An 18,381-nucleotide genomic window follows, 5' to 3' on the forward strand; every position below is an offset into this window, starting at 1 on the left:
CTACGCAAGTTTTCAAAGTCTCGGTCGTATCAAGACAGCACCATCTTGAGCTTGAGGGACTATATGTATTCTATATAGAATTGAAGTTTCGTCTTCTTCCATTAAACCACACCTTGCAGTTCTCTGTACTTAGACTGTGCGGTTCAATCGGAATTCACATGAAATGCAAAACTGTTTACTCAAGTGTCTGACGACGACTCCTCTCCTAGAAGCACAAGATCAACATGATATGTAAACTCTTTCCGTCGTAACCGTGAGCTTATGCTCCCGAGAGAGCCGTGATATCCATCATGACAACCCCCATCTCATGAGAACCCAGCCACCCGACTAACTCTCCAGGCTTGGCGTTCAGCCACCGCAATCGACTTCAATTACGACTCTCTTCGACTGAAGTCGGTGTCGGGCGTTTCAAACCATTCCTTCTCCGCTCGGAATTTTCTTTGCACTCCGCGCTTAACTATCATGCGAGTTCATCTCAGCTTCCAGAATCACTTGTATCTAGAAGAAGTATGTAGCTATCGGATCTAGTGGGGCACACTCCCCACGTCATTTAGAGTAGCTACGTTGCGCTATGAGACTCACAAACACCAACGCATAACCACTATATATATATAACATGGCAGCCGTAGCCGCCAATAACCAAGGAACGTCGCTCGATATTCGAGTTGAAGACTTCCTGGACGATAAGCTTCAGTCTACTTCCGACCTCGAAGACCTCGATACACTTGTCGCAAATGTTGAGCTTCAACGAAACCAGCTGCAATCACAGCTAGATACAGCTGTGAAAGTGCTCGAAGAGACCCGGCGCACCGCCGATGATCGCCAAGGGTCACTTGCTGCTCGTATAGAAGAGTTTCAAAAGCTTCAAGAGAGCATTGATCTTCGTGCTCAGATCTATGCTGCTTCGGATGCCCCAGATCAAGCCATCGAACGCCTCAAGTCGCCTATGAACAAGATCAAGGCCGTTGAGCGTGCCCAGAGCTACCTTGTTCTCTTGCAAGATGCTGAAAAACTTAGAGCTGAAGCGAGATCATTTCTGCCTCAGAACCCCAAAGCTTCATTGGAGCCGTACATCAAGTTAAAACAGCATGTTCAAAAGTTACAAGGCCTACCTGGCCAGGAGGGCCTTCACCTCGTCGCATATGCCGAAGGTGTGACCGCTTCACTTTGGGATGAGATCAAATCTACCATGTCTGGGGAACTTGAGGCCGTCCTGAAGCAGAGGAAGTGGCCCAAGATTGACACCCATTTGCAGATGGATGAAGAATGGATCAATTGCATTGAGAAGCTCGTCGATCTTCAAAAGCCAGAAATAGCACACACTGACAAGATTGTTCCGTTGCTGCCATTTGAAATCATGGCCTCCATCTTTGTCTCCGAGTTTCGTTTCCATTTTCTCAGCGACAAGCCAACAAGCGGTGCCCAGGCATTTGGAACTCATTGTCTCCCATGGTTTATCGCACTGGTTGAGAAATGGGAAGATTTCTTCCGGGATAATTTGGGCTATTTGCTAGCAGAGAAGTTCCGGGACACTGCCGTAGCGACCAACCTGGCTTATATCGACCCTGTTTCTGCCTTTATTACCTCACTACTACCAGTGCTGAAGGAGAAGACCTCATCAGTAGCACTCGAAGCTATTAAGAGCCCCTCCTTCCTGAGTAGTTTAATGTCACAATTGATGGCATTTGACGAGAATGTTCGCTACAAGTTTAACTACGACGGCGGCGACGTTGAAAACGGATGGCCTGGCTTAACCGCACATATACTGGACGACCACTTTGATACGTGGTTCAAGGCCGAGAAGGATTTCGCTCTTGAGAGATATAACACTATCATGGAGTCTCAAGATGCTCGCAATATCGATTACGATTATGCGCTCCAGGGCAAAATGAAGCCAACATATGCTTCTGTGCGTGTCACTGATCTTCTGCGATCTGTGACAAGTCAGTACGAGAGAGTGCGTACCTTCAAGCACAAAATTCGCTTCTTGATTGGCATTCAACTTGAAATCTTAGATGCTTATCACGATCGCCTCCGAGACTCGCTCCAGGCTTATCAGAGCATGTCTACGACCTTTGGTCGCACTTTAGCCGCGAATAAGGAAGACCTTGCTGTTCTCGAGGGCACAGGTGGTTTCGAGGTGCTCTGCAAAGTGATTGGCAGTGCTGATCACATTGTCAATACTCTGAAAGACTGGAGCAACGAGGAGGTATGTAAACCGCCTGAAAGTCATCTTACTGAGCTAACATTCTAGTTCTTTGTCTCTTTGTGGGATGAACTCCAGACTCGAGCTTTGCAGAGATCAAGCCAGGGCAACAACATTACGAGTACCATGAGTTACGATGATGTGAAGGACCGCACGTCTACGGCAGTGGGAGAGAAACATGAAGACGGGGCTCTATTTGATGAGACAGCGAGTGCCTATAACATGCGACGCAAGGCTGCTCAAGAACTTCTCGTTGGCGCTTTGGTCGAGTCGCACAATAAAGCCTTCCGAGCATACACCACCCGTGTTCAATGGACAACTGTTGGTGAAACTGCTATCCTTGGTAAGTCCGCATGCCGTACTGTTCACAGCATATCAGCTAACGCGGCGGCAGATGAGCTTGCTATTACGCCAGAACTTGATGAGCCACTTCGCATCCTCCAACGCAACTTTGACTTTCTCATCAGAGCTCTTTCAACTGCAGTGTTCCGCCGCGTCTGCCGCGAAGCCCTTGTTAAGCTTCAAGATTATCTATGGCAAAGTGTCCTTATGCGTCAGTCGTTCACCACTTATGGTGCAGCCCAGTTCCGTCGCGATGGTGCTGCCTTGGTTTCTACTATCGAACGCTACATCCCCAATGGTTCATCCGTCCTTGATAACTTGACTGAGGGTATGCAGCTTCTGAGTCTTCCGGTTGAAGCGGGTGAGACGAGTGGCTTGACACTCAAGGACGCCAGCGATCGAGTCTTCACTGACAACGAAGAGGCACGCAAGGTACTCGAGGAACTCCATCTTGAAGGGTTATCACCGCAAGGCGCAAGAAACATTCTGCAGCGTCGTGTCGAGAATAACGAGAACGTAGGGTGGTAAAACGAATAGATTAAGATTGGGTATATTATCATGCATTCGATGCCTTTCTCCAAGGCCTATCGCTCATGCCTCACGTGTTGAATCTCTCCATGACCTTCTAAAAATATCATTTCCCTTTTTGTTCTAGCCATTGAGCCCCCCCAATACGTTTCATTGCATCAAAATATCAACCAGATTCCATTTCTCATTTTCGCACTGTTCGCTTTTGTTTAGCTGTTAAGAGCTCGCATGGTCATCTCGACAACAATAAAAGTTCCCGCGCTGACAGGCATAGCTCGCGCGAGTGTAGGTCCGATACCCTTCCAGAAGCCAGCCGCCCCCTCAGCTCGCCAAGTCTTTGCGAAGCAGTCTCGCATGGTGGCGTATTTTTGGTTGGCACCGAAGCCGTCGGTCTGCATCTTGCTCTTGATGACATCGAAGGGATAGCTGGAAAGCCAGAGAACTTCGCCAGCAAGACCACCGTAAAGGGCAATCTTGTAAGCCGGGATATCCTTGCGGTCGATTTTGTTGCGGGCAGCGTCCGAGTTCATCATATACTCAAAGGCAGTGAACCAGGAACCGTAGGCGAAAGCCTCTCGCCAGATGGTGACAGCCTGACCGCGGTAGATGCCACTCAGAACACCATTGTGAGCTCCGAGTTTGCGAATACAGTCACCAGGGCCATCGTAAAGACGGCCGGCGCCATGAGGCTGGCTCTGAAGGCGGATACGGATATGCTCGATGGGACCTGAGAGGACTGAGTTGGAGACACCAGCAAAGGCACCCGCGGCACCGTATTGGGGATACGACAGTTCGGCTCCGTTGTTGCGAGTTTGGAACCAGCGCTTCGCAGCGTTGAAGGCACCGAATTGGACGGAAACACAGGCTCCGATACCGATGAGTGGTGTGAGCGTTCCCTTGTAAAAGGCAAGGGCACCCTCGTTCTTGTAGATTGTGGTAGCGGCGTTGATGGCAGACGAGTATTGTGTTGTGGTTTGCAGTCGGACCTTGACAATGTCAAAGGGTTGACCTGAGGTGAGAATGTTAGCCATTGGGTTGAACTCGTACTGTTGTACAAACAACCATGCTGGTGACGACTTCATGGTGGAGGGTAAGCTTATCTTGAGCCAGGTCTTTCTTCTTCATTTCCCAGCTCAGAGGATTCTTCTTTGTCCTTTGCGCTGACCAACTCCCCAATAGCTGAACGAAGGAAACATCGCGACGTACCAATCAAGACCTGCGCAATTCCTCCGACAGCGCCAGAGAAAAGATCCTTGGCCGTCTCAATGGCCGGGCTCTGCTTGGCCGACTCCAGCTCAAGAGCGTCCATCTCTTCAATTTGGCGGGGTGATCACAAACACCTTTGTCCTTCCTTTCTCCTCGGCTAGCGATGAAGCTGTCAACAGCAAAAATGCAACCAAGAAAGTAGGTGAAGCTCGCCAGAGATAAGACAACAAAAGGGGAGGAAAAGATAAGAAACCCAGACTTAGGGCGCGCGAATCGATATCGCAATCCGGGGTTGATTTATCGCGGAGGGCGTTCGGCAAATGACGTGCTAGCATTACAAAGCCGGTAACGGAGCCCGGACTGTCGGTGTTGAGATACAACAGTACAAGCAAAGTTCGGAGGTGAGCCCGTCAGGGGCTGATGGAAATCGTGGGATACTGTACTGTAATTCCCCGACACTCTTATCGGCATCTTCTCCGGGGGCCGTCCTAAAGATGTACCTTTCTAACAATTTCATACTGAGAATGCCCACTGAAAAGGTGGACACCGACTTCGGGCTAATGAAAGCCGGAACTCGGGATCTACGCTCTAGAACCGCGAGAAACCGACATGCCAGTATTCAGTTGCTACATATTATGTGCTTGTTAAATTGTTCATTATTCAAAGATCGTCAGTCCGGATCTTTTGCATCAGTCAATGCTCGCTTCTATTGTCACACACAATTTCCTTCTCTTCAGTAGCGTTTCGCTCCTTGCTTCTCGTCCTTCGCATCATTCTGCGCCTGCGCATGCTGCTCAATAGCCTCCTTGAGTTTTCCAACCACTTCAGGCTGGTTGCTGAACGCAGTCATGAGTAAGCTTTCTAGTTCGGCCTCCACCTTTGCGATTGGCTTCACTCCAGGTTTTCTATTCTGCGAGTCGTTCATCAGTGTACCCCAGCGATGTGTGAAGTTATAGATAGACTGTCGCAGTAACTCGTCAAGCTGCTCGTTCATATCCTCAACAGTCAAGGTTTTAGCTGTCACGGAGGGTGTGCCTCTAGACCACAGACCGCCGCCGATGATGTTGGAAAAGAAACCGACCCAATTCTGGGGGCTCAGGGTGTCCCAGATGTGGACAAAGTGCTGCATAGAAGCACCATGGTTTCGGATATCACCAATCTCCAACGAAACCAGCTCGTTTTTTATGATGAGCAAGTTTTTCACCATAAACAGATCAGGATCTGTGCCAGCCTTTAATGACTGTATCCTTGCTTCTGCACGTTGGAGCACCTGAATGGTTTCTCGAACAATATTGAACACAACTGAACTGTTTTTCGACTGCAGAGTCGTTAGCCAAATCTAGTGCTAGAGGGCAATTCGCTTACAGATCTTTCTTTGGGCATGCAATTCTCATACATGCTCAAAAGTTTGATGGCTTGTTTGACCAAAGGATGGGCATTTGATGATGCTACGCCACCGACAACAGGTCCGATCTTGAGAGAAGCGTCTTGAACAGGCGCCTTTGTGATCGTTTTTGTGACTTCCGCCTCAAAAACTGTATCCGTCAAGGGCCATAGATGATGGGCAAGAAGTTGTGAGGTGTATTGCTTGCATTTGATGAAATATGGCGACTCCATATCATCTAAATCGGCGCCAAAGTATTCATTGGCTAACAAGCCCACCACGTTACACGTCGTCTCCAATGGTGCAGTCTGTAGGACAGTTTGGAGGTTAGTCACCAATGGCGTCAAGTTGCCAGGATGAGCAATGGTGGTGTTGATGGGTTTGATGGCCTGATACACTGAGTCTGTTGCTTGTGTCCATATGGGTTCCAGATCGAAGAGTTTCACGAACAGATTCTCCTCATTATACATGCGTTCGAAGCATTGCTTGATGAAATTCCGTGATGCTGTCTCAGCCGAAAGGCTCTTGACTTCTTTATTGAACTCTGCGATATCAGATTGCGTCAAAACTTTCAAGTCGCGGTCTCGTGTCGTGAGATGGGTATGAATGATGTTGTTAGCTGTATTTGCGTAAGTCTCAAAGTGAGAGCAGGACTCGTTTCGCTGTCCGTAAGAATCATATGCGCGGCGTATAATGCGGTGAACATTGGGTATTAATCCATACGAGTCCAGCATCATCTCTTGGAAACGACCATACGCAAGCGCATGGCGAGCCGACTCTGATTTTGTAGCTATAATCTGACGTCCGACTTCAGGTGATACCTTTTCCAGTGAGGTCTTATAGCCATGCTCAAGAAGATGAAGGGCTTTTGTGAGAAGCGCAGTGTACCGTGCGAGATAGGTATCGCGGTCGCGGTATGTTGGCTAATTGCATGAGCATCTGCTCTTGAGAGTGAATGGGACGAACTCTTACATGATTCTCCATAAAGACGATGCAGGCGTCAATATTCTCGACCATCTCTCCAAAAGAGGCGTCATCAACCAATCGGCTGGCACCGGGCGCATTGAGACGTCTTGTTGCATTATCGAGGTACGCATAGTAATGAAGATCGGTGCCGACTTCGTCGGCCAAGACTTCCAGCCTTCTTTGTTCCTGCAAAAGTTCTTCGCATTGCGATTGGAAAGTTGACGTTTGCGCCTCGACGGAGCCGAAAGAGTTCGATAAGGAGGTAAGGAGTTTTAGCGTAGCATTTGCATCTTCGATAAGGCCATCTAAGTGACGCTCCGTGACAGTGAGTTGGTCGCGATATAGTCTTAGTATCGGTCAGCGCTGTCTTGAATCTCCGCATGACGCAGTATGCATACAAGTATTCCTGCTGACTAGCATCCAGCAATTGCTCATCGTATGAGTCCAGGCTGATGGTGTCGTGTTTTTCAAGTTTCTGACTGGAGTCTGAAAGCGTCAGAGCTTCCCATGCTCTGCTGTGCTTGTCGGTCTTCTTAGGCCGTGGTCGTGTGTCTTTAGACAACTGTTCTTTGACCACTCGATAGAAGTCGGAGTAGGAACTGGCACGACGAAGGACGGTCGGTTCTGGTGGAGTGTCGGTATCCTCGATTTCTTCGTAAACATTTGGCAACGGCGTCGCAGCTTCGTGTGTTTGGCCTGTTTCCTAAAGCCATCTTATGAGCTTCAACAATTATGGCGGGGTGCCGCCAACTCGCGGGGGGCATACATTGGGTTGTTGGAGCAGAGACTCCTTGCGACGGTGGCCATGACTCTGACTATGGCTATTAGAGTGACTCTTCTTGCTGGTGCCCAAGTCGGGCATCAGCGTATACCAAGAGTCCTCGTACATGGTGTTGACAGAGCTCAAGGGTTCGCGGGAGCTCCTGTAACTTACCTTAGAAGCCACGCAACAGGCGTTGAATGTTAAAGTCGGAGCTAACGCGGCCGAACCGCCGATGGCGGTAAAAATATGGAGCAATAGGTACCAATGAGACCCTGCAGCATGGATGTGGCGTGTGCTTAGATCTGCCTGTGGCACAGTTCATCGTCTCTTAGGTAGTACAGGACCTGCCACAGCCCAAAGAATTTTGCTGACCATTAGTTATCCGTAAATAACTTAGCTACTATCGGAGGTTCAGCTCTATGACCTCACAACATTTTCTCCTTCATCGGGAGGCGACATTGGGTTCAACTTTTGATGCAATTTGAAATCTCTCAGGGCTGATATTACCAATTGCATTGACTCGGACCACTTTGCTAGCGAGTTTTCAAAATGAACGTTTCTCGAGCGACTCTTGGGCGAGCTGTTGTTCGCTCCCAAGCTCGTCAGCCTCTCACTATATCTCGGCGCCAATGCGTTCGCTACGCCCACGATTATGGCAGCGAGTATTCTCAACCTCCTCGCAACCACGGTGGTAAAATCATTAGTTTTGCAGCCGTCTTTGGTCTTGCTGCTGCTGGAGCCTACTTTTATCCCACATTGACCGGAAAGTCTTCAGCACCCGCTGAAGTCGAGACGAACGAAGTTCCTACTAAGGCTGAACTCGAGTTTGAGAAGCCTCGCAAGAAAGTCAAGTCCAAAGAAGAGAATCGAGATCTTATCAGCTCCCAGCATCTCCAAGTTAAGAATAGTTGGGAGCATCCTGGGATTTATGCCTGGGGCTCCAATGTCGGAAAGGTCATCGATCCAAACTCCAGTGAGAAATATGTCAAAGTACCTCGGAGAATTTCTTTCTTTGATGACAAGGTTCTCAGGGACCTCAAGCTGACATCCATCTTCGGTGCAGCTGTCACTGAGAAGGGTGATTTGGTTCAATGGGGCTTGGGCTACAACCAGCAGGACCCTTCGCCTGTGCCTACACTTACAGGCAAAGATCTTGTCAAAATTGATGTTTCGCTTGATCGAATCATTGCTCTGTCGCGCAACGGCAACGTATACTCTATCCCTGCGTCTCGCAACGATCAAGAGGGTGGTCTCAAAGAAGAACAGAAAAAGTCCTCCTGGTCTATATGGGGATCTGGTGGTGCCCGGGAGAACATACATTTCCGCAATTTGACACCACCTGGTCTGTCATATGGTGAAACCGTGAAGGACATCAGCAGCGGCCAGGAGCATTGTCTCATGCTCACCTCCAAAGGACGTGTCTTCTCTGCTGCTGCTAGTGCTCTCGAGTTTCCTTCCAAGGGGCAGATGGGCATTGCAGGTTTGAACTGGCATAACAGGCCCAAGGGACCTTACGACCAACCTCACGAAATCACAACTATAAAGGGATTCGACGTGGCACAGATTGCAACTGGCGATTACCACTCGGCTGTTCTTGATAAAACTGGACGTATTTTTGGGTTTGGTGACAACTCATTCGGCCAGCTTGGGATCGATACCGACTTTGGCCTTTCGGTTTCTGACACTCCGGTAATGGTTCCTACCAACCTGTCCTACGCGGGCACTGGGCTTGTCCCGACGGTAACATCCATAGCGGCAGGTGGGAACAATACTTTCTTCACTGTGGATGCGAAAACCACGACAGTTCCTGGCAACACAAAGGCTCTTGCGCCAGCGAGAAGGCTTCCTCCTGTAACTACAGATCTGTGGGCTTGCGGCCAAGGAGTGTACGGGACACTGGGCACTGGTCGATGGTCACACGTCTCGCCCAAGCCGACCAAGGTGAAGGGTCTTTCGTCCCTGTTCGAATTTGACGAGAAAACCAACAAGATGAGCCCCATTAAACTCAAGTCTCTGTCAATTGGGGCCACTCACTGCTCGGCTGTCATGGACAATGTCACCGAAGTCTCGGTCACGGGTCAAGGGACCGAGAACGAGACCAACTGGGGAGCAGACGTCGTATTCTGGGGTGGCAATGAGCACTATCAGCTCGGCACCGGAAAACGAACCAACTTGAACGCTCCAGCTTATATTGCCGCTCTGGACAGCGCAGCTGATGCTCGTAAGGAGGGTTCACCAGACTTCCACCGGCTGTCTGTGACTCCTCGCAAGACAATCCGTCTGGACGGTGGAAAGGGCCGAAAGGTCTCATTGGAACAAAAGATTGAGTGTGGCAAGTACGTGACTGGCATCTACTCTGCCGTGTGAAGCGAGTAGCAGGGCAAACAACTCAATTTGTAAGAACAGGCTCGCCTCATTGTATCATAAGAAACATGTAATCGACGGATTGTATCCGCACGGATATGATTGGGCGTTTGGGAATGGGATCATTCAGTTATGACTTTTAAATATTAAATTCAACTTGAGCATATTCAATCCAATTAATTGACTGATTAGCTCAGCTGACCTAACCTGAAAGACCCAGATTGGTCTGAAGCGGTCATATGAATGGCTCACACTACTTTTGGGAATGAAACAGAGGTAGGTAGAAACACGTGAATGATATGAAGCTGAGACATTGTGGAAACATGCCTGAAGTGGTGATTTTTCCAGCAATAGCAATGACAGTTATGATTTAATAAAGGTGATGATTCACCAAGCTTGGTAGATCCTTAGGTACATATTCACAATTGTATTCGTTCGCCATTTTCGTATGAACGCCCTTGGATAACTTCCACTTACACAGGGGTTCATGAAAAGCAATGTGCCGTATGTGGGATGAACCATCAGGTTTTAGTGGAAACTGGGGAGCAACACGAGGATTGATCACGTTGATCAAATCGATGCCACACAAGCAAATGCCGCTGAGTAATTCATTTCAAAATCGAGAATAGAACAGAATGAGGCACAGATCGTGGAGGAGTACGGATAAAAATGGTGGTTGATAGTTAGGGAGCTGGCTGCCAGGATAAGAGGCCCATCGTCCACGTCATTAACCCAACATGACGGGATGGGCCTTGAGACGAAAATAGAAATCCGTCGACAACCAACGGAGCAGCCGCCACGCAGCTAAAATAATACAGGGATGAGCCACTTTGCAGTGTTGGAGAAGAAGAAGAAGAAAAAAAAAGAGTTTTTACTAGACCAGGTACAACACTTGAGTCCTTGCAAACTATTGACTCTAGATTGGTCTTGAGATTACCTAGATTTTAAGTGCATGATCGGCGACTGAAGCACAGAAACAATGAGCACGTGTCCGAACAATGGATGAAATCTGTCAATTATCACGTCGAGACTAGACCATCGCTTGCAGATCGTTCATTAAAGGCAAAGACAGGGCAAGGTACAGTTCTCCCGATACAGGAGAGGAGAGGAGTCAAGTTACATCAGAGTGCGTGCGTGTGTGTGCCTGTGCTGTAAGATAAGATATTCTTGGAACAATCTCTTCCCTTTCCCCACGTTGAATGACTGACGTCTGAGTTTGAGTTTCAAGTCTCTCTTGGTCACGTCACGTCACGTCGCATCCCGTCGTTGCTCTTTTTTCTCTTTTTTTCCTCTTTCGATTTCGAGGTCCTCGTGAATATTTGGTTGACTAGGTACCTACGTACTACCAAGGTAGACGCTGTTATTCTGCTCTTACAGTCGTTACAGTCAACTAAGAATCAGCCTCCTTTCCTCTTACTCTTACTCCTACTCCTTTTTATTTCTAGCCTTTTACCTTTATTTTACCCCTTGACTACTACCTACCTACAGGTACCTAGGTAGGTAGGTAGCTTAGTAGGTGCTTGACCTTACTCCTTCCTCGGTCTCTTACACCCCAAATCTTTCTGTTTGCGGTATCAACTCCACTCACGTCTTCTCCTTCTCCTCTCTTTTTCACTTCAGCTCAAACTTCTCTATTCTTCTACTTTTACTTCTACTTCCTCCGCTTCTCAACATATAACCCTTGTAATATTTCGCCTCCTCTCACGATTCCGCCATCGACTGCGCCTGCGCCCCTCCAAAGACCACGCGGATCCGACCCCTGCCTGCCTGACCTCCACCAGCCAAGAGGGCCCGACGCTATTCCTCTTCTTACGCCCAAATCTCCGTCGTCTTTGCTTCTTATACTTGGCTGTCGCTGTTGTTCAAGCCTCTGGTGGAAACTGCGACGAGCACCAGCCTCAAGCGCAACTTCTCCCGGGGATATTCACACCTGTCTCTGCCCAACCCCGACGCCATGGACAGGATCCCCAAGTTCAGGCGCAAACCCAAGAACCCCACGATCCAGACCTCCGTCGAACGCTCCAGCAGTGATACTGTCGATAGTATCGCCAGTACCGAGTTACAGGCTGCAACTTTGCAGTCGCAACAACAGGACGGGCAACAAGTCCTGCCACAAAAACCCAAGCTCTCAAAGAGGGCCGCATTCCGAAATTTCCGTTTGCGCGGCTCCACAAAGAGAGCGCGCGACAGTCCACCCGTCGAGTTGCCTTCCAGTCCTCCGCCGGCCGTCGTGAGCCACGACGGTGTCAAGAGTCGACCCGTCACGGCCGAAGGCGATGCGCTGGCTAATTCAAAGGGGTCTGGTCCCCGGATTCCTGCCTTTTTGGAATCTTCGATGCAGGGTATACAACTCCCAGACGTGGCGCATTGATCGGGACTGACATTTTATAGATGTTGATTTCAAATTCCAGGAGTTGACGTGGGCGGAACGAGACCGAGTTCTTGAGGGTACAAAGAATGAGGGGGATGAAAATTTCAAATGGGGAACTTTCAAGCAGGTTGACACCCAGGGGAAGGGTGTGATGGATCGCTACATCAACATCAAGCCTTGGAATCATAACCGAGTCAAACTGCAGGTCCCTGAGGATGAACTTGACTATGTCAACGCTTCCGAGATCACTCTTACCTCACCTTCCGATCCTAGCCGTGAGCCGTTGCGATACATCGCCATGCAAGGGCCAACGCAGCCATCAATCGATTATGTCTGGCGCATGATTGCGGAGCAAATGTCTTCACCTGCCGTTATCGTACAGCTGACAACCATGGCAGAGGGTGGAGTTGTCAAATGTCACCAGTACTTCCCCGATAACCAAGATCATCCAACCTGGACTCTGAACGAACACGATGCGTGGAACGATGACTGGCAGGCCCAGATCACGTACGATTCTTTCGAGGAACTCGCTGACGGCGCTATTGAGAAGCGCAAGCTGCTAATGCACCTGAAGGATGAACAAGAGCCCCGAATCGTGTGGCACCTTCTGTATAGACGATGGCCTGACTTTGGGGTTCCCGAACTAGAAGATCTCGATGGCTTCTTTGAACTCATGCAAAAGTCGCGCGAGCTGAGCGCGCCCGAGAACCCGCGAATCATCCATTGCAGTGCTGGTGTTGGCCGAACCGGCACTTTCATTACGCTCGAGCATCTAATGCGCGAGCTAGAACTGGGCACCTTCGAGAAGTATGACGAGCCAGCAGAGGGTCCAGACCTGATCTTTGAGACAGTCGACCATCTCCGAGAGCAGCGTGTTGGCATGGTTCAGGGCCGTCCTCAATTTATGTTCATTTACCAAGTTATGCGGAAACTATGGCAAGACAAATATGGAGTCGATGAAGAGGGCAATGAGCCTGCAGCTAAGAGGCTGGAAGTTGGCGATCCATTCATAGATGACTCGGTATCCGACTCTACGCAAGCCAACCACTAGCATCGGGGTTCCGAGGATTGAGGCGTGATAATGGAGTCTGTTTATCTGGCGTTAACTGCAATGATTTGGTGGAGTTGCGGACGGGAATGCATCTGGGTTGGGCTGGGGCTCGATAGCTGCAGCAACCTAATTTTACGGTTTGGGGATGACACGCAAGCTCTCAAAATATTTGTGTTGGGAGGAAGCTGATGTTTAAGTGTTACCCTGTCATGAGTCAATCGGGTGCATAATAATCTGCTTTGCGCAAGTGTATGATCAAGCACGGCCAGGAACTGGAACGGGACTTGAGGGGTTATGATAAACAAACATAGAGCTCGCATCTCATAATGGGGAGATGACGACGGTACAGGAATAGTCAAGTCAAGTCAGGACAATATGACTTGGGGGAGGTTTATCTATTATAAATGATACCAAGCGCGCGAACAAGGGGCTGGTGGTGCAGCAAGCATTCTTATCATATATCAGTTTAATCAAGAGGCGACAAGACATTTCGCATAACAATAGAAATTAAGTAATGTCCACGGGGGCCAAGTCTTTAGACATGTATCATGGTTTTCTTTTCAAGGCTTAGATCTATGAACATCATCGTAATCTTGCTGTCAATCTAAAATGGTTGTGGCCGCGTGCCAACGTCGTGCTGTATAAATCAACTTCATTACCACAATACGCCCCAATCGCTTCACCAATGCTTAGATAGCTCGCAAAATAAACAAAAGGAATTTTTGTAAGAATTCAAAACGCCAGAATCTATGCGCTAATCACCAGCGTCACAGTCTCCTTCTCCTTTTCGGTGACGGTGACGGTAGCCTGGTCCTTTTCTGTGACTGTCACTGTGAAGTAGACCGATACAGTCGGAGTGCCATCGACGACAATGGTTGTAGCGTGAGCATCGTCGCCAGTGCGTGTTCCAGCAGCGGGCTTCTTGTCATCTTTGCTGCCTTGATTGTCGACTTTAGCCTCTGTCGCAGCAGGAGACGGGGCATCCGTAGGCTTGTCGGGAATGGGAATAAGAACAACCGATGTGGGTTTGTCATTATCATCATCATCATCATGGCCATCTTTACCCTTGTCGTTGCCGTCCTTTCCTTTGTTGTTATCATCGTCTGGTGAGCCAGTGGGCTTGGCTTCATCAGGCTTCTTGATGGACTTGGTCAAGGTTGTGCCACCGGGGAGAGGAACAGACGTGGTACTTTGTTCGGCAACTGGGGCAGAAGTGGGAGGTAGATCTTCATAGGCCTTTGTTGGCTGAGGGTTGGAAGGCCCCGCTGGGTTTGTCTGACTAGGTTTCTCCTCTGATGGTTGGGATGGCTGTGCCTCGGCTGGCTGCGTCTGAGCCGGTTGACTAGGTTGCTCAGGGGCAGGCTGAGTGGACTTCTCTGGCAAAGGTTGAGATTGAGAAGGCTCATCAGGAGCTGACTGGCTTGTCTGTTCAGGGGCGGGTTTGGTAGGCTGTTCGGGCACAGGCTGTGGCTGCGATGGCTGTTGAGCAGGCTGAGAAGGTTGGTCTTTAACAGGTTCTCCAGTCGGTTCAGGGGTTGCGCCGTCATCGACAGTAACTATGGTCGTAACAGTAACCACGGGAACCGCGGGCTTCTCGGCGGCTGATGTAGTTGCAGGCTGCTCCTTGCCTCCGTTTCCGTTTCCGTTTCCGTTTCCGGGAACACTGTTGTCCTCACCACTGCTTGGAGTTCCCCCAAGAATCTTAGCAGCAGTCGCAGGATCTTCGCAGACAATCTTGATTCCACCCTCGAAGTTGTACAGAGGAAGAGCGAAGCACTTCTCGCCTTTGGTATTACAGGGTGTGAGCTGGAATTTGCCAGTGTCATCACATACACCGGTTTGTCCGTTAATGCAAGCAGCCTGGCCCTTCATACACGAAGACTCGGGTGTGAGTTTGGCAAATTCCTCGTTATATGTGCGAGCATCGACGACATTGCTGGCATACGCAGAAGCAGGAATGGCACTGGTTCCTGTGGGAACACCAGGGTTGATGGTTGGGACGCCGTTGGCCGATGTTCCAGGGGGGACTACCTTGGGTGCCGAAGTCGTCTCAGGGGATGAGGGGTCAGAGACAGGGACGGTGCTGGTAGGCGGTGCAGCGGGAACTGCAGGCTGAGTATTGGAGTCGGGTACAGGATATTGGGGCTGACCATTGGAAGGGACTGGAGCTGGCTGCTGAACTGCTGAAGTGACTGTAGGCGCCTCAGGCTGTTGGACCTGGGATGTAACTGGGGTCTCTGGCTGAGCTTGAGCTGGTTCCGAAGTAGGAGCTGGGTTCTGGGGCTGAGAGGGAGCAGTTGAAACTGGATAGCCAGGCTGAGACTGAGCAGGCTGTGAAGTAGGAACCGGGTTTTGAGGCTGAGCTGGTGCAGTAGTAGCAGCTGGAGTATCAGGCTGTTGGCCACCAGGGGTTTCCACAGGAACATAAGACTTTTGAGCTTCAGAGGTCGGAGCAGGATTGCTAGGCTGAGCAGGTTCGGAGACGGGGGCCTGGGTCTCAGGTTGAGCAGCATCTGAAGTTGGGGCAGGCTGGCTTTGTGCATCAGATGTCGTCTGGGACTGGGGTTCTCCAGGTTGAACCACAGACACAATCTGAGTTGTACCTGCAGGAGACTCCGCCTCAGGGGCTGAAGTCTCCTTCAGGGGGCCTTCAGATGTCGTGGGAGGCTTGGGATACACTTGAGTAGGGTGTTTAGGGTTGACCGGGAAAGCTGTATCCGAAGGCGCCTTGGTTGTAAGATAACCAGTAGGGGTCGGCTGATACGCAAAGGTAGTTGTTTCTTCTTCAACAGCAGAGGTCGGTTGCTCGTTTCCTGGAGCTGTTGTAGCGGGAGCAGAGGGCGTTTCAGGGGCCGTGGTCTCTTCAACGGCGCTTGGCTGAGTCTTCCCCCCATCTGAAGGTCGAAGTGTACCAAGATCGAGGGTAGAGGACAGACTCTGAGTCTCTGTATTCTCTGGCTTCTGAGCTGCTTCGGTCGTAGGGACCTCGGGCACTACAGTCGTAGCATCGTTGACTGGTTGGGATGTCGGTGCCTCGTTTCCAGAGGTGGGGACCTCTTTGGTAACTGGGCCAGTCTCGGAGACAACTGAAGTATCTTTGGGAGGTTTATAGTCTGATTGACCAGCCGAGGTTGGCTTCTCAACCACAGTGGTAGGGTCCTTGGGCACGATTGAGGTTGTGAGAACCGGTGCAGAAGGGTTCTGCGTGAAAGTTGGCTTAGATCCAGGCTCTTGGGTGGATTCTTGAGCATCACTCGTCGGCTCAGGGGCATCACTGGTTGGCTGGACAGGGATAACCTCGATGGGCTCGGGGAGATCAGAGTAGGGGCTCTTCTTCTTGTCGTCGCCTTGGTTTTCCGAGAGCAAAGGATTCGGTTCGGGTGTTGAGTTCAGCGTCTCAAAGACAGGACGAGGCGTAGTTTGATCTCCACTGCCACTACTGTGATAAATCGTTAGATATGATACCTCACGATTTGTCTTCGAATCTGATCCATACCCGTATCCGTCGTGAGCTGCAGTGGGAGCTTGTGAGTTTTCCATCCTGACGTCAAGAAAAGCGCCAGGGTTTCTTTTTTCTCTGTCACCCGAGTTAGAAACAGTAGTTGCAGAAGCATTATGGGTTTCTCCGTACATTCTACCCGTCCACATAGGGCCAGCCTGCGCGGACTGAGCAGTCAAAAGGAGTGACAAGGCCACGGCGAGCCTTGATCTATTACACCGCATTGTGAAGAGTATGTCGATAGTAGTATAGACTTGCTGAAGAGAATGAGCGTGTTGGTGGAATCGAAAAGATCCGTTCGTTTAAAATCGTTGGTCGGTTCGTGAGTCAAAGTTGTTGTAAGTCGTTTGAAATGGTTTGATAGTTGCACGAAAAGAATAATGTACGAGTTCGTCGATATCGCTTCCTCCCAACTTCAAACTGATTAAGAGTAAATAGGAATTGTCTCCAAACAGAACAAAACACAACACAACAGAAAAAGAGTCACTTGTTCAGTTTCCTGGTGCTGAAGCACGCACAAACAGTGAAGACAAGGGAGCTTGTTCGCAGCGTCGAAGATGACGAACAGTAGAAGAAGAACAAAGCGGGTGAATGAAAGGAACAGATTGTGTATGAAAGAGAGTCACACAAAATAGAGAGAGATAGGAAATACTTGACAAAGGAAAAAAGAGGAAGAGGAAGAGGAAAAGAAAAAGGAAAAGGAAAAGACGAAAGTGATCAGGGCTAGTGAGTGAGTGAGTGAGTGTGTATTGTATGCTGAGAGTACTAGGAGTGAAACCATCCACACAAAGTTGGTGGTGACGCTCTGTTAATGTATATGCAGAGCTTGCCCCTAAGAATCACTCATGTCCAATTAGCGCCAGCAAAAGACGATGAATCGCCTCACAAAAGTCTCACGTCGTATCGGATCTCATATTTTCATGGCCCATTGAACCTCTCTCTTGAACCATCCATGAATAGCCCTGCCCTGTCCGCCAGCCACGCCTGAGTATCAACAGGCGCCCAATCCAAATACCCCAGCAATTTACATGTAAAACATTTACAAGAAAATATCCGAAAACCCTCAGCCAATCAAGCTTGTCTCGGCTCTGTCAAGCTGTACTATAAAAGACTGGCTCTAAGCGCTCTGTTTCAACAGCTTATTCGCGGCCTGTTCCTATTGGCGGCACAGACTCCACTGCGGCCGGGACCTACAGTAGCTGCCAATCGTCCCCTCTCCACTGAACCGACCTGCGGCCTTGTAGGCTTTTAGTGCCTGTTACAGGGTTTCGTGATGCCTTCATGGATACATAGGCAAATCTGGCCTGGTCCTCTCTTTTCTTTTCTTTTCTTTTCTTTTCTTCTCTTCTCTTCTCTTCTCTTCCCGAAATCATGCTTTTTCCGGCTTGGTCGACCCATAGTTGGCCTGGACGGTCTAGACCTGATCAGCCCTTCTCATTTCCCCTTTCATGCTTCCTCCCTGAGTGGCGCGTTAAGAATAGATGACCTCCAGAGCCGTCGTCTCGGGTCCTTCATCATTTAGCGATAGCCGCCCGTTAGTAGCGTAGGTGGGTAAGAACAGTATTCAGCCAGATATATGGACCGTGGCTCAGCTCCTAGCCTTTAAGCTACTAAATACACAGATCCCTTTTACATCGAAATTTCATTGCTTCTTTTTCTACCGTCGTTTCAGCCAACAGACGCCTTGTTCATGGATGTCGT

The 18,381-nt window shown here is 49.6% G+C and overlaps 6 protein-coding genes across 6 annotated transcripts; 3 read left to right on the forward strand and 3 right to left on the reverse strand.

Moving 5' to 3' along the window:
* Window positions 1–616: 616 nt before the first annotated feature.
* FMAN_05970 (uncharacterized protein) lies at window positions 617–3,076 on the forward strand (the record flags this gene model as incomplete). Its single annotated transcript, XM_041827307.1, has 3 exons — window positions 617–2,209; window positions 2,255–2,549; window positions 2,601–3,076. The coding sequence occupies 3 exons, from the start codon at window positions 617–619 to the stop codon at window positions 3,074–3,076; spliced, it is 2,364 nt and encodes a 787-aa protein (XP_041678283.1).
* Window positions 3,077–3,285: 209 nt separating this feature from the next.
* FMAN_05969 (uncharacterized protein) lies at window positions 3,286–4,385 on the reverse strand (the record flags this gene model as incomplete). The annotated part of the gene is made up of 2 exons (XM_041827308.1): window positions 3,286–4,085; window positions 4,283–4,385. The coding sequence occupies 2 exons, from the start codon at window positions 4,383–4,385 to the stop codon at window positions 3,286–3,288; spliced, it is 903 nt and encodes a 300-aa protein (XP_041678284.1).
* A 630-nt stretch (window positions 4,386–5,015) lies between these two features.
* On the reverse strand, window positions 5,016–7,521 carry FMAN_05968 (uncharacterized protein; the record flags this gene model as incomplete). The annotated part of the gene is made up of 5 exons (XM_041827310.1): window positions 5,016–5,600; window positions 5,648–6,589; window positions 6,639–6,978; window positions 7,031–7,335; window positions 7,399–7,521. 5 exons carry the CDS (start codon window positions 7,519–7,521, stop codon window positions 5,016–5,018), a joined length of 2,295 nt encoding a protein of 764 aa, XP_041678285.1.
* Window positions 7,522–7,944: 423 nt separating this feature from the next.
* FMAN_05967 (uncharacterized protein) lies at window positions 7,945–9,762 on the forward strand (the record flags this gene model as incomplete). The annotated part of the gene is made up of 1 exon (XM_041827311.1): window positions 7,945–9,762. The coding sequence occupies one exon, from the start codon at window positions 7,945–7,947 to the stop codon at window positions 9,760–9,762; it is 1,818 nt and encodes a 605-aa protein (XP_041678286.1).
* A 1,951-nt stretch (window positions 9,763–11,713) lies between these two features.
* On the forward strand, window positions 11,714–13,181 carry FMAN_05966 (uncharacterized protein; the record flags this gene model as incomplete). The annotated part of the gene is made up of 2 exons (XM_041827312.1): window positions 11,714–12,101; window positions 12,151–13,181. 2 exons carry the CDS (start codon window positions 11,714–11,716, stop codon window positions 13,179–13,181), a joined length of 1,419 nt encoding a protein of 472 aa, XP_041678287.1.
* A 747-nt stretch (window positions 13,182–13,928) lies between these two features.
* On the reverse strand, window positions 13,929–16,904 carry FMAN_05965 (uncharacterized protein; the record flags this gene model as incomplete). The annotated part of the gene is made up of 3 exons (XM_041827313.1): window positions 13,929–16,620; window positions 16,678–16,758; window positions 16,813–16,904. The coding sequence occupies 3 exons, from the start codon at window positions 16,902–16,904 to the stop codon at window positions 13,929–13,931; spliced, it is 2,865 nt and encodes a 954-aa protein (XP_041678288.1).
* Window positions 16,905–18,381: the final 1,477 nt, after the last annotated feature.

Source organism: Fusarium mangiferae (genome assembly GCF_900044065.1).
Source record: "Fusarium mangiferae strain MRC7560 genome assembly, contig: FMAN_scaffold002, whole genome shotgun sequence".
In the NCBI taxonomy this organism is placed as follows: Eukaryota; Fungi; Ascomycota; class Sordariomycetes; order Hypocreales; family Nectriaceae; genus Fusarium; species Fusarium mangiferae.